The sequence below is a fragment of the Pseudophryne corroboree genome, chromosome 2 (genome assembly GCF_028390025.1).
Source record: "Pseudophryne corroboree isolate aPseCor3 chromosome 2, aPseCor3.hap2, whole genome shotgun sequence".
Classification (NCBI taxonomy): Eukaryota; Metazoa; Chordata; class Amphibia; order Anura; family Myobatrachidae; genus Pseudophryne; species Pseudophryne corroboree.
Genome location: NC_086445.1, coordinates 743,586,358 through 743,600,831, shown reverse-complemented (window position 1 = coordinate 743,600,831; position 14,474 = coordinate 743,586,358). Strand labels below are relative to the sequence as shown.

At 46.0% G+C, this 14,474-nt stretch overlaps 1 protein-coding gene across 3 annotated transcripts in view; it reads left to right on the top strand.

The window, feature by feature from the left end:
- The window catches only part of PTPN22 (protein tyrosine phosphatase non-receptor type 22), a 386,022-nt gene that overhangs the window by 243,143 nt on the left and 128,405 nt on the right, over positions 1-14,474 (top strand). For all 3 annotated transcript variants that reach the window (XM_063955409.1, XM_063955411.1, XM_063955410.1), the window contains 2 exons: positions 125-196; positions 283-342. In XM_063955409.1, the coding sequence (XP_063811479.1) occupies positions 125-196; positions 283-342 (132 nt within the window). The remainder of the gene's footprint in view (positions 1-124; positions 197-282; positions 343-14,474) is intronic.

Below are 14,474 nucleotides of genomic sequence, written 5' to 3'. Positions count from 1 at the left end.
GAAAAACAATACTCTGGTACTACACATGAAATACTGTGTACATATAAAGGTGGAGAAGTTGTAACCAAACCAATTATTTGCAGAGTCCTAATAATAATGTCTCTAACTTTTCTGTTATTACTAGAAAAAGTGTGAGCGCTACTGGGTGGAGGAAGGATGTGAGGTATTACAGTGTGGTCCATTCTCCATTATATGTGTAAGTATTATGATCATTATACTAATAATCAGCATAAATATCATGTGTCCATCCTTATAACTGTGTCCATCTTTATTCTTCTGTAGGGTAATGAGGAGAAGAAGAAGGATTATGTCATCAGGACCTTGATAGCAACTTTTGGGAGTGTAAGCTTCTATTTCTCTTTTTGTGTCTGAGAATGTATTGTTATTATATGATATAAAGTGTATCTGTCACCTACATACATTAGGCCAGTATTATTATTATTATTATTATTATTAATAATAATAATAAACTTTTTTCATAAGGCATTATACATACAGTATATAAGAGCACTTTCCAGAATGTGGCTGATGGAGATATGAATGTAAACAAGGAAGCTGAACAGGGATTTTGACAGTGTGATCTTACATAGGCAAAGTTCAGTGGGGCTGTCTTCATGTAAATGCATGCTATGTAGACCTGGACACAAGCAAAAAAAATGCCAGTTTGTAGGAGTATCTTTGGTATCTGGTCAGGATCTCAGCCTTGAAAGACCAACGCTGCAATCCCGACACTGCAAGGAATACCAGCGCTGGCATCCGGGCAGCCAAGATCCTGAACGAGTGAATGCCGGGCTGCCGGAGAGGTAAGCACCAGGAGTGTGTGTGTGTTAGATTTAGGCTGTGGCGGAGGGTTAAGATTAGACTGAGGGAAGGGAGGGGTTAGGTTTAGCCACCGACGGGGAGGGTTAGAGTTAGGCTGCCCGGGGAAGGGAGGGGGGGTTACAGACAGGGCCCTGAAGTTTTATTTTACTTTCTCCTCAGTGCAGGACAACTGAGCTTAGCTCAACAGTGGTGGCCTACTAAGCCCCACCTCCTTCCCTGATTGGCCTGCCATCTGCCATTCCCCAGAGCAGAGAGGTCCATCAATGGTTGCAAACCACAAATGGTCCCCCTTCGATGGTTTCATGCCATCAGTATTAAATACTATAGCATCATTCATGGTGACCAAACGATGGTTAACCCAGTGATGGCCAACCCTATTTCTTAGACAAACTAATAGTAACCTATTGGTTTGTATTTGGGGAGAATCAGTGATGCTAGAATATGTGTGTGTGGTGGTGGGTGCTTTTTCTGGGGGACCAGTCTTGCTGGAGAGGCATAACCAGGCCAAAAAGATGGTGCGGCCCCTTCCCCCACTGTGCATCACCACTTTGCAGCACTTTCAAACTCTACCTCCCTGAGTACTGTAGCTGTCTTTTGCATAGAGGAGGAGTAGATTATGCCAGACCATTTGGGAGGGAAGAAGATAGGTTTCAAGGCATTTATCTCTTTTTTAATAAATAAACCTTATTGCACATGTTGTACTTGGTGCACTCTTCGCCTAATGGAGATCGCCTTGTCACTGGTGGGGTAGGTTACTAACTTGGCCAATGTTGCATTAACCCCTTAACTTGGGATGCAATTGCAGCCAACTGGACTTTAGCCCAGGCCGTCCTGCTGTGTTCCCCCCAGCTTGTAAGGAGGAATTCCGTTCTGCATACTGTATGTGCAAAACAGTTTTCATACTGCTCATCCGTCCCCCCTGCAGAGATGCGTCAGTTTGTGACCGCCGACATCACTGCCACAAATCGTGCCCCAAAACCCAGAATACTGTGGGAGCGGCATTCTGGAGCGTATGTGAAAGGAGTAGAACCCCCCCCCCCCTTCACCATGCAGTATTTGTCTGACCTCTGCAAGCACAGAAATCAGCTGCAGCAGAGGGGACTGATGATCTCTGCCAGATGGTAATTTGGGAGGGGGATGGGTTGGTTAATGTCTCGGGAGGAGAATGGTGGGAGGGCTCTGCCACTGGTGATCTATTACCACTAGGTAGTGGGGAGATGCCATTAGGGTTCTATTGTCCCTGGGAGATCTGCTAACACTCGGCGGAGGGAGGTATAATTACAACGGGGGTCTATGAGGGAAGGGGGGGGGGGGAACACACCTAGGAATATTTTCAATATTTTAGAATAAAATCTTTTTTTTGTTTAAAAAGTACATTTTTAAAAATACATTTCTACATTTGTTCCAGGTGGTTTGGGGGGGGGGGGGGGGGGGGAATTGCCCAGTTAAGTATCTCTATATTTGAACACAGATAGGTTAGAAGCACAGCACATTTTTTTTATTATTTGTATCTCAAATTTCCTTTCTGCAGCAGGTTACATTGGTTTCCACAGGGAAACATAGGGGTGTAGAGTGAGATCTTGATCCAGAGGCACCATCAGGCAAAGCTTTGACTGTCCCAGGATGCATTGGGGCCTCCTCTATAACCCCGCCTCCAGGCACTGAGAGCTCAGTTTCCAGTGGTGCCTGCAGGCAGTAGCGGATCTTGCCACGGGCAAGCAGGACTTTTGCCCGGGGCGCCGCCTTCCGGAGTGCGCAGGGCACCATCCGAAGGGCGCCGCACCAGGGCAAGATCCGCTGCTGCTGTGCCCCCCGCTGCCCGCTGCCCCCCGCTGCCGCTGGCCGCTGTGAAGGGAAACTAGACGCGTACACGTCTAGTTTCCCTTCGTGGAGAGGTCCTTTACTGTGCGATGCGCGATGACGTCATCGCGCACCGCACATCATTTCAGTCTGTACAGGGGGCGTAAATGACCACGCCCCCTGTACGAAGCCACGCCCCCTATTTCCGCCCGGCGCGCACAGAGCCCCAGAACCGGCCCTGCCTGCAGGCAGCAGGTCAACTAACAGGCGGGCTGCACTGGGCAGCCATGAAAAAAGCTAAGAAGACTTCAAGGGCCGCAACACTGTTATGTCAGGGTGACATTCAGTGCTGCGTCTCCGTCACCTCCCAAGCAGCGTTGCATACTCCCGAGGCTCAGTTCCCGGGTACTTGCGGTGGAGACACTCCGGCTTAGGCACACGGTCACAGACGCTCTCCTGGTTCGCGTGGCGGTAAGAGTGTACCCCAGGATGGACCTGCCACTAAATCGCGTTCCTGATCACAGTCTAGGGAGACAGACTGCGACGCTGGCATGGACACTGTCACTGAGCAGGGACCCCACTACATCCGCCAGGGCATAGGAGTACAGGTCGGGTGTACTAACACCCATGTTGGTAAGGCTTCGTAGTAACGGTGGTGAGGTACAGCGTAGGGGAGCCAGCGCTTGACCTGTAGCCCCTCCCCCGGCCCAGGACGCCATCTCCTCGCAGATTTACCTCCCTGGAGCTGCCTTACACTCTACCTCAGTTCCTGACAGAGACGCTGGGTGCCATCTTCTGAACATAGCTGCTACTGGTCTCTGGGATTGCAGGGCAAGGTCTCCCCTATAAAGCTGCCTGTACACAGTGCTGAGAATTTACAGACAATTGAGTATTCTACATGTCTTCATACAGACAGCGTTAGTTAAGAAAGTGTACCTATTACAGAATATATTGTACGACTATTCTGATATATACCTCCGGTCTAGGACTGTGCTGTGTTTCATATATATATCTATATATACTAGTCCAGTGCAGTTTTATTGTACTTATAATAATCCCTGCATTGCCAGTGACTGCGTGTGCCTGTATTTGCTGTATGGTTTCACTCTCATGAGTATCCCATCTAAAGTATCTATCACTATATTCTGTACCCGAAGTGACTAGGTGCGTCAGGGTCCTCTAATATAGTGTAAACAGTACTTAACGCTATACGGATATTTTACTGTGTTATTGAACCAGGATTTAGTTCACAAGTTTGTGTACTCTTACGCAGGTGTGTACTTTGTCCGCAGGTTGTGTACTCTGTCTGGCTTCATCGTACTGTTTGCCTGATTGTTGCAATGTCTAACAATAAGGGCAGTAAAGCTCTTGAGGCTCCTGTAATATGCAAGGTATGCTCCAGAGGTTTATCTGAGGGGGAAGTATTGTGTGATGTCTGTGTACGAAATGTCATACACCGAGGATATTTCTGACAATGCCAGACAGTACCCGTCTCACATATGTACCACTGTTAGGCGCCGCGGTCCGGGACTTCATCTCGGCCCGGCGCCTAGCAACTAGGGACGCCGAGCGCGCTGAGCCGCCGGGTCCCTAGCAACGCTAGGACGCCGTGCGCGCTGAGCCGCCGGCTCCCTAGCAACGCTAGGACGCCGGGCGCGCCGAGCCGCCAGGACCCTAGCAACGGGGACGCCACGGACGGACCGCGTTCCCCGTTGCTGGGTTGGTTATTTAACTGTGCACACATGTTTTTTGGTCGTGCAGCAAGGCAGCTGCACGACATTCATTGTAATCAGGCTCTGGACTCTGATTGGAGGATTCCCTGCTAAATACCTTCTCAGTGCCTCACACAGACGCCGGTGATAGTTTCCTGCATGCTGCTCATGTTGGTGAACGTCTGTTCCTGGTCTGCTGTGCCCGGTCATTCCAGTCCTCTGAGTTCCTGAGTCTTGGTGTTTGTCATCTCATCCCAAGGAGTTCTCCTGGTCCTCATTTACCTGTGACAGTCTTTAGAGGATCTCGTTTGGTTTCGTGAGTGGCGGCTCTGCCGCGTACTGCGGCCTAGGCCGCTTTATATTGTGTTCTGGTTTTGGAGCATTTGCGGAGGTATCCGCTTCCACAGTCCTCTCCGGAACTCGGCGGTGCCGTGTAGGAGAGTGGACAAGTGGAGTATTTTGGTTGTTCGTTTCCCTGGCGGTAATCCGCGCATACTTTAGTTTTAGGTTTGTTAGTAGCCCCTGGCTTTGTTGTTTAGTTAGAGGGCCCCTTGTTATCACCCTGTCTCGGTTCACTCTTTGTCTCTCATTAAGACCATAGGAGTTGGGCAGACGTAATCCGCCCTTCAAACGCGGCTGCCATGGGCCCAAGCGACCATAGTCTCGCAAGAGTGTACTGACAGCACGGGCGAGACAACGGAGATAGGGCGCCAGGGGCTATTCCCATTCCTTTCCCCTTTCCCAGCATTACGTTCTGGTATTCAGGTCCTTTCATATAAGATCACCCCAGACCTGAGTATTAGAATCATAACAACCGCCACCTATTACATTCAGGAGGCATCCTCTGAGCCGGGGGTACTGGTAGCCTAAGCGTCATCCACGTCTGTCTTGGCTCGCCATATACTGTGGTAAGGTTGTGGAAAGTGAATTTAGACTCCAGGAAGACCTTGGAGGTACTCCCTTTCACTGGGGACATTGTATTTGGAGAGGATCTCAATAAAATAGTGTCTGAATTAGCAGCTGCTAAGACTGCTTTTCTTCCTCCTACTAATCCTTCTACACACAGAAGGCAAAGACTACCACTTTTCGTTCCTTTCAACCTCAAGAGAAAGCCAAGGGTCAGACTTACCCCAGACAATCTTGTGCTCCCAAGACCACCAAGCCCAAGACGAAACATCCCTGGGCAGCCCATCAGCCTGCTTCTAAACAAGACAAGCCTGCTGCATGACAGGGCAGGCCTCCCCCTGGGGGACCCCAGGGTGGGAGGCCGACTTCTACAGTTCACCCAGGTCTGGATAAAGACCACTTCAGACGCTTGGGTACTAGAAGTTGTCTCTCACGGGTATGCTGCCTCCTTCAGGAGAAGTCCCCCTCACCAGTTCTGCTCCATGGTACTCCCTTCAGATCCGCTGAAGGCGCAGGCTTTATAAACGGTGGTAGGTTCCCTCCTGAGTACAGGAATGGTTGTGCCGGTGCCTCAGTCCCAGCGTGGCAGAGGCTATTATTAGACCCTGTTTCTAGTGCAGAAACTCAATGGGTCTTTTCGGCTTATGCTCAACCTGAAATCACTGAACAAGTTTGTGAGGGTAGCCAAGTTTCATATGGAAACGTTACGCTCAATCATGCTGGCTATGGAACCTGGAGATTACATGGTATCCCTGGATATACAGATACTTATCTGCATATTCCTATTGCCATATCACATCAGCAGTACCTGCGGTTTGCTGTTGGCGACAGTCACTACCAATTCCAGGCTCTGCCGTTTGGACTGGCCACGGCTTCTTGGATCTTCACCAGGGTTATGGCAATGATGACGGCGCACCTCCGTCGCCAGGGAGTCAGAATCCTGCCATACGTGGATGACCTGCTGATTCTGGCGAGTTCCCATGAAGTCCTCCTCAGTCATCTACAATTGACGGTTAGTTGCCTACAAACCCATGGGTGGCTGATCAATTGGAAGAAGTCCTTGCTGGTCCCAGCTCAAAGCATGGTGCACCTAGGGGTGCTTCTGGACAAACACAGTCAGAGACTGTTCCTGTCTCCAGACAAGGTCCTGCGAATCCAGGACAGGATAAAACACTTCATCCGTCGCCCCAGAGTCTATGCACTCAGCAATGTAACTACTGGGCCTGATGGTGTCGGCGTTGGCATGGCGGAGTACGCTCAATTTCATTCCCGCCCTCTGCAACGATTAATTTTTGGCAAGTGGGACGGGCTGCCTCATCGGATCAGATCCCAAATGATCTTGTTGACTCTGGAGGTTCATTTGTCACTGACCTGGTGGCTCCAGGACCAGCAATTGAGCAGGGGCCGTCCCTTCTGGATCCCCGACTGCATCCTCCTGACTACGGACGCCAGTCTGAGGGAATGGGTGCGGTGTTGGAGCAACACTCTTTTCAGGGTCGGTGGACCAAGGAAGAATCACTCCTCCCAATAAACATCCTAGAGCTGAGGGCGGTGTTCAATGCTTTATCACTTGCTCTGCCTCTGGTACAGAACAGGCCGGTTCAGGTACGATCGGACAACGCCACGACAGTGGCACACATAAACCATGAAGGCGGCACTCTAAGCCGCATGGCTATGAAGGAGGTGTCAAAAATCCTTTGTTGGGCAGAACGCCATCTGCCAAGTATATCGGCAGTGTTCATTCCGGGTGTCCTGAACTGGGAGGCGGACTACCTCAGTCGCCAGGACGTGCATGCCGGAGAGTGGAGTCTTCATCCAGAAGTCTTTCAACTCCTATGCAACTATGTGTTACAGGGAAATGTATTTTATAGCTTACAGAGGTCATGCCACTTTGGGGATTCCTGTAATGTACTTCCTAATTTGAAAAGTGCAGTTCTTTTATGTAAATATAATGATAACTTCTCCCCTCTACAATAATACTCTTCTTTCAAAATAAAGTAACAAATTATACAAATTCTAATTAAAAGCCCATCAAATTGATGGGCGCCAGGGCCGGATTATGGGGGGGCAGTCGCTACTCACACAGGAGCTGCCGGGTTTCTGGAAGTCCTGCTGCTTGGGGCCAAGGCTCTGTCATGCTGAGTGTGTATGTGTGTGTGTAGTGTTAGGCTTTTTATATATACTGTGTATATATATAAATGCTGTATATCTGTAATGGGCAGGCTAAATGGTGCTCACCATATACACTAGTACTGCCGTGTGTAAACTTACCAATCCCTGCACAGTTCCGGCTAGTCAGGGGGAAGAGGACACCAGTAGCCACCAACAGCTGGTCGGGGGAGTCTGGGCATGGCATGTGTGGGGTGTGGGAGGAGTGACCACAGGACCCTGCCCCTCCACCGGAGTGCAGTATATATAAAGCAGCTGAGACAGTTATATGCATCCTCCTCACCTACATCATCTGCAGCCCCAGCACTGACCCCTCCTCTTCCCAGCCACCGCACTGGTCACCCCACACAGGGTTTCACCTCTTCCGTGCCAAACTGATTCACCTTCTCCCCCCCCCCCCCCCCCCCTCCACTGGTAAGTGGCCACAAGTGTCTCCAGTGCCTCCGCTCTGAGCGCTGTGGGACCATCTGGTGGTTCCTGTATCCATTTCCTGGTTACTGCTGCTACTTGTTGCCAAGTCCCGGGATGGCAAGTAACCTGGGGTTGCAGCATAGTATATGGAATAGGGGGTGCAAATTATGCGGTTTATGGTGGGATCAGTATATGGAAGAGGGAGTGTACTGTATAGGGGCCACTATATTGAAGGGTATGGGAGTGCAGTGTGTATATAGTGGGGGGGTGCAGTGTACAGGGGAGGGGGGTCCTAAATGGAGCTCCATCAGGCGCCCTCTAGTGTTCTGCTGGCGGCACCACAGAGGTGACTATATTTAAAAAGTCTGCATCTGTCTCTCCCCAGTCCCTAACTGCCCCAACTCCACCCACATCTCTGCCCCCCCAGTCCCTATCTGCCCCTACTCTCCCTCTCTTTCTCCCCTAATCGCTATCTGCCCCTACCCCACACTCACCCCCCTCCACTCTGTATCTGCCCCTACCCCCACTCTCTCTCTCCCCAGCCCCCTCTCTCCGTATGCAGCAAGTGTGAAACATTCAGATCAGTATTATTAGTATCAGCAGCAGCAGTTAAGGAGGCTGTAAAATCTCCCTGCAATATCACTTTCACTTTCAGCTGTGGCAGCTCAATTGGTCTGTGGGGGGCCTCTAGTGGCCGGCGGCACACATAACAGAGGTGAGGAGCATCCTTAGCCTTTTATTATATAGGATACAAATAAAAACTCCCTTTGTCTTGTTTGTGATGAAACGGCTATGTTAGGCAGTCAAAAGTCTTGCTACTGTCTGTGGCTACCAGCTATTTCCTAGTTCTTGTCCCATGAATAAGATCCATGGTTCTGTCCTAACAAATAGTTACACTATACCATCATTAACAAGACCACTTTATTCCTTTGCCATGTATAAGCCATGGGGGTATTGTACAGAAGATCTAAAGTAATTCGACAGTCATTAGGTCGGCCCCAAAGATCGACAGGGTCAAAAGGTCATCTAGGAAAAAGGTTGACAGTAGAAAAGGTCGTCAGGTAGAAAAAGTCAACATGGTCAAGAGGTCATGAAACAAACAAGGTCGACACAAGTTTAAGTTTTTTGGGTATTATTTTCTGTTTTATTATATGTGACAGCAATTATTGCAAATGTATACCCTTGCAGGTTTGCTTCACTCATCATGATTCATGCGAGGTTACTATTCCCAGTATACGTAGATGGTAAAGTTGAAAAATATGTGAAAAACACAAAAAAAACTTGTGTCAACCATATATGTGTCTACCATTGTCATGTCGACATTTTCAACCTGTCAACTTTATGTACCTGTCGACCTTAAGTACTGTCTACTGTTTACTTGTCAACCTTTTGACCCTATCGACCTTGACGACTTAATGCATGTCAACCATATGGAGTTGACCTATTGACTATCTAACTAGACACTGTCTATACATTGGGCTCTTTGGAGGAATTCAATTGCACCTAATCTCCTGTCTAAAGTGACAGGACATTGTGAGGCAATGTTCAATTGTCCCCCGTTATTGCACCCATATCAGTTGGCTTTAGCCGCGTAAAGCAGCAAAACCCAACTAAACGAATAGGCGCAAAGCGAAAAGTCCTTTTTGGGCGCCCACACTGGTCACTTTTTGCACATTTCAGCTCTCCATCCCCGGGGATAGCGTGCTGAAATGAAGTTCTCACGCCTGTCGGCAGCAACATTTAGATAACTGCCAGCGGGTGCGCATGGGTGTGGGGATCTGCAATAATAATTGAATCTTGCCTGAGAGATAGCACTAAGCAATCAGCTCCAGTGGCGCACCCAGGGGGGTTTCCGAGCACCCAGAAACCCCACTCCACCAAAAAAAAAAAATAATATTCATTTTTTTTTTTTGCTGCATGAGTATTATTAATGGCTGTCTAGCATCCTCTGCAGCCTGCTTTTTTCCTGGTGGCACTTGTCAGTGCTTAATAAAAGTTTATTTTATTTTAATTATAGTACATATATATCCATGTGCAATTTGTGCATACATATATACACATGTATATACATACATACATATAAACACACACACATATGATATATATACATGCGTATATATACGTGTACTGTATGTGTGTGTGTGTGTATATATATATATATATATATATATATATATAAATGCAAGATTGGAACGCACACACCTTCAGCAGTATTGGTAGGGTGATCGGTCACAAGTAACATCCAGATATTATGAAATAGTCCACATAAACCAGCACACCTTAGTAGCAGCAAACAGTTTACTGAATTTTCATTTTAAAGTGCAGCGTGCAAACATTGGTGCATATAGCTATGTAAAGCAGATACTTAGCAGCTCAGTGCATTATGGCAGCTCCAACAGCTGTTTCGGTGCAGCAGCACCTTCGTCAGGGAAAAGCCAGTAGTATAACTAACCATCACCAAACACCACATATATATATACACAGACAATAAATACAAATAACTACATACACCTGTTCATTCTGCTCAGGTTACAAATCATGTGATCATCTGGTCTAATGGCAGGCCAGGGATCTCACCACTCCCCTATCACCATGGTGATCATAACAAAGCCGGAGGTATACATATGAAAACCATCACTTCCGGACAACGGGACACACCTAGTTAAATAATACCCACAGAGTCCAGATCGCGGGATACGCCACTGTCCTCCTGGTGCCATGTCAGCATCACATCATTGCAAGTGTGCCAGTCGAAACGGCCACTTCCGGCCAGCGGAACTAATCGAGCACAGCAAGGTTTACAGGGGACCCAGCAGCGGGACGCGTCACCCGGAAGTGACGCGATCTCGCTGCTATCATCAGTGGCTTAATCCCTATGCATATTGCAATCCACGTGCACCGGCCTGGATGATCCAATGGTGCCACAGTTGGGGAGGGGATAACCATAAAGTAAACAAACACAATACAATCACCCTAATAACGCCAGCCAAGACCAAGATCACATAATGAGTATAAAGATAGTGTAGTCCTAAAAAACATTGATACCTACTAATACTAATTTAAATATATAACCTAACTAGAACAGAATACTATGGTCATAGATGCTGTCTCAACAAGGCTGGGCTGACCATATCTCATGCAGGTCAATGGAGGATTCTATACTAAAAGTCCACCCAGCTACAACAACATAAACAAGTTGGGTCCACCAGACTATTGAAATAGTGTCGGCTGAGTTTATAAGAAAGGCGTAAAGGATAGTTCTTCATTCAGCCCTCTCGGTGTTATAGCCTCCAGATTGTAAATCCATTTGCATTCCTTCTGCAGAAGAATTTTGTTCCTATCTCCTCCTCTCCGTGAAGGGGGAACTTGCTCAATGGGCATGACTTTCAAGTCCTTTATCATGTGCTTAGCTGCTGCAAAGTGGCGAGCTACTGGCGGTGTGCTGGTATCAATTTTTACCAAAGCTTTTTTAATGGAGCTGCGGTGCATTGCCACTCTTTCTTTAAGCATTCTTTGGGTTTTGCCCACATACATCATGTTGCACGGGCACCAAATAACGTACACAACATATTTAGTGTCACATGTCATCCGTTGTTTAATTTGATATCTCTTATTTGTGATGGGATTTACAAAAGTGATCCCTGTATTCAAAAAACTGCAGTTGGCACAACCTGTGCATTTATACACCCCTTCTTGTAACTGCAGCCATCCACTTTTAATCATCACTTTCGGACTAATGTCGGAATACACTAGTTGATCTCTCAAGTTGGTGCTCCTTTTGTAACAAAATAATGGTGTGTTCGTACAGGCCTGTCCCAGGATGTTTTAATTGAATATGTACTAGAAAGTAGCAGTCTATTAGCTTCCCCTATCCTTTCTTTAGGGACCAGCAGCTTTTTCCTGTCCAATTGGAGGCATCTATGAATTGCATCCTTTACCTCATTCTTTCCATAGCCTCTCTCCAAGAACTTTTTTCCCATGCTCCAAAAAGCTTCAGGCAATTTGTCAGCATCGGAGGTGGTTCTAACCACCCTCACCAATTGTGAGTAGGGCAAACCCCTCTTCAGTGGTTGTGGGTGGAAGCTATCGAACCGTAACAACGTATTTTTATCAGTTGTTTTGCGATATATCTCAGTCATAAATCGCTTCTCACTGACACTCACTTTAACATCTAAAATTCAATAGTGGATGGACTACTGTTGTAAGTGAATCTGATGGACCCCTCAATGTTGTTGAGCCTGGTGACAAATGAATGTAGCATTTCACTACCTCCCGTCCAAATGAAAAAAAGATCGTCTATAAAACGGCAATAACATTTGACATATTTAGAGAACACAGGGTCACCGTGAATATGTGCTTCCTCATAGCTGTACATAAATAAGTTTGCATACGATGGGGCCATATTCGACCCCATCGCAGTCCCACAAAGTTGCAAATAAAATGCATTGTTAAATAAAAAATTATTTTTATGTAGTACAATTTCCACGAGGAGCATCAAATATTCAATTGGTGGACCACTGTACTTAGTACTGGAAGAGATCACTGTTCTGATCGCATCCATGCCTTCCTTATGACTTACATTTTTCACACCAAGTAGAAAGGACATATGGCGCTACCATAGATTTTTACACCTCTTAGATAATTATAAAGTCCCAAAGATTCTAAAAATTTGATACTTAATACAAATACATCCTTTTGAGATGGAGATCCGTAAATCTATAAAATGAAAGAAGGGAAACAATAGTGCAACATCAGATGATATTCAGCCTTATCAATCCCCTTTATTAGTTCCACTCACATGGAAAAGGAATATATTTCGCATATCATCCACATATATAGCTGTTTCTTCTTAGTTCTGAGGTCCCACTCCGTAGTACTAAAACTTTAAACAGATGTACATAGTGCAATAGAGTCTGGATAAATCTATTGCACTATGTACATCTGTTTAAAGTTTTAGCTATATATGTGGATGATATGCGAAATATATTCCTTTTCCATGTGAGTGGAACTAATAAAGGGGATTGATAAGGCTGAATATCATCTGGTGTTGCACTATTGTTTCCCTTTTTTCATTTTATAGATTTACGGATCTCCATCTCAAAAGGATGTATTTGTATTCAGTATCAAATTTTTAGAATCTTTGGGACTTTATAATTATCTAAGAGGTGTAAAAATCTATGGTAGCGCCATATGTCCTTTCTACTTGGTGTGAAAAATTTGTGTTTTTAGAATCTTGGTGAAGGATTTCTTTGAAAGTACATAGGCGGCCACTATAATTAGCGCGGTTTGGAATATATCTTTTGTCTTGGTTCCTTATGACTTATGTTAGTGTAGAGACTACAGACATCTAACATCACCAGCAGACAGCCTTCGGGTGGTATTCCATAGGCCTCCAATTTATTCAAAAAGTCCGTAGTATCTCTTAGGTAGTAGGGGGTATTTTGAACAACGGGTTGTAAGTGCACATCCACATATTGCGATATTGGTTGACTTAATGAGCCCCTAGATGAAATTATGGGTCTTCCAGGGGGCTTACTCAATGATTTATGCACTTTCGGCAATATGTATAGGACAGGGGTTTTGGGGAAGTCTTGATACAAGAAACCAGCGGTGGAATCGTCAATCCAGCCATTATTTACAACCATAGAGATGATGGAATCAATCTCATGCTTATAGGCCCCTGTCGGGTCAAAGGTAAGTTTCTTATAGCATGTGGTATTATTAAGTTGTGACATCACCTCTTCAATTTAATCAGATCGGTCAAGGAGAACAATACCGCCACCCTTATCTGCAGGGCGTATTATAATCTGATCATTATTCCGTAGATCCTGTATTGCTTTAATCTCTTGCGAGTTTAAATTTTGATGTTTCTTTTTCATTGAATTAATGATAGGCAGTGTGTCTCTCTTGACCAATCTGATAAAGGTATCAATAGAAGCATTGGTACTTGGAGGGTCAAACATGTTCTTAGACCTAAATGGTCGTTCCCGTAATCCACCAGTGCCTTGCTTGCTGAAAAAATCTCTCAGCCGTAATTGCCTATAGAAGCGATATAGCTCCGTCTCCCATTCAAATGCAGTTTGTTTAAAGGTGGGTACAAACGTCAACCCTTTTGACAAAACAGTCATTTCGGCTGGCGCTAGACTATGGCTGGACATCTAATTTGGTTAACCAATCACCACCTACATCAGACTGTAGGACCCCAACCCCTACAGATTCACAATCAGCCAACTCCTTATTGAGAACCTCGATCTCAGTGTTAACTTGTTGAATAACTAAAATCATCAAATCAAAACTGCAATGATTTAATATCAGACACCACTGCCTACAGAATTCAGCGCTATTACGCCCAATAGTCGGCTGATTTTTAATACGGAAACCCCTAGGGATATATTTATCTTTATGGTACTGTGATAAAGTAAGTCCATGTAATTCCAGCTCTGTAAGCCTTTTCTTAAGTTTGAGCAAATCCGCAAAAGTTTCTGCCGGGCTGTCAGTATCAAAAGCCAATTCTTTTGTTGCAGTGAATAATATCTTAGATATGTATTTTTCCAAAAATCTTTTAGTGCCTGTTAAATCACCGACATCTTTATCCATGACCACAGAGGTGTATGTAGATAATATATCTTATGGCATGTCCACATAGATTAAAAA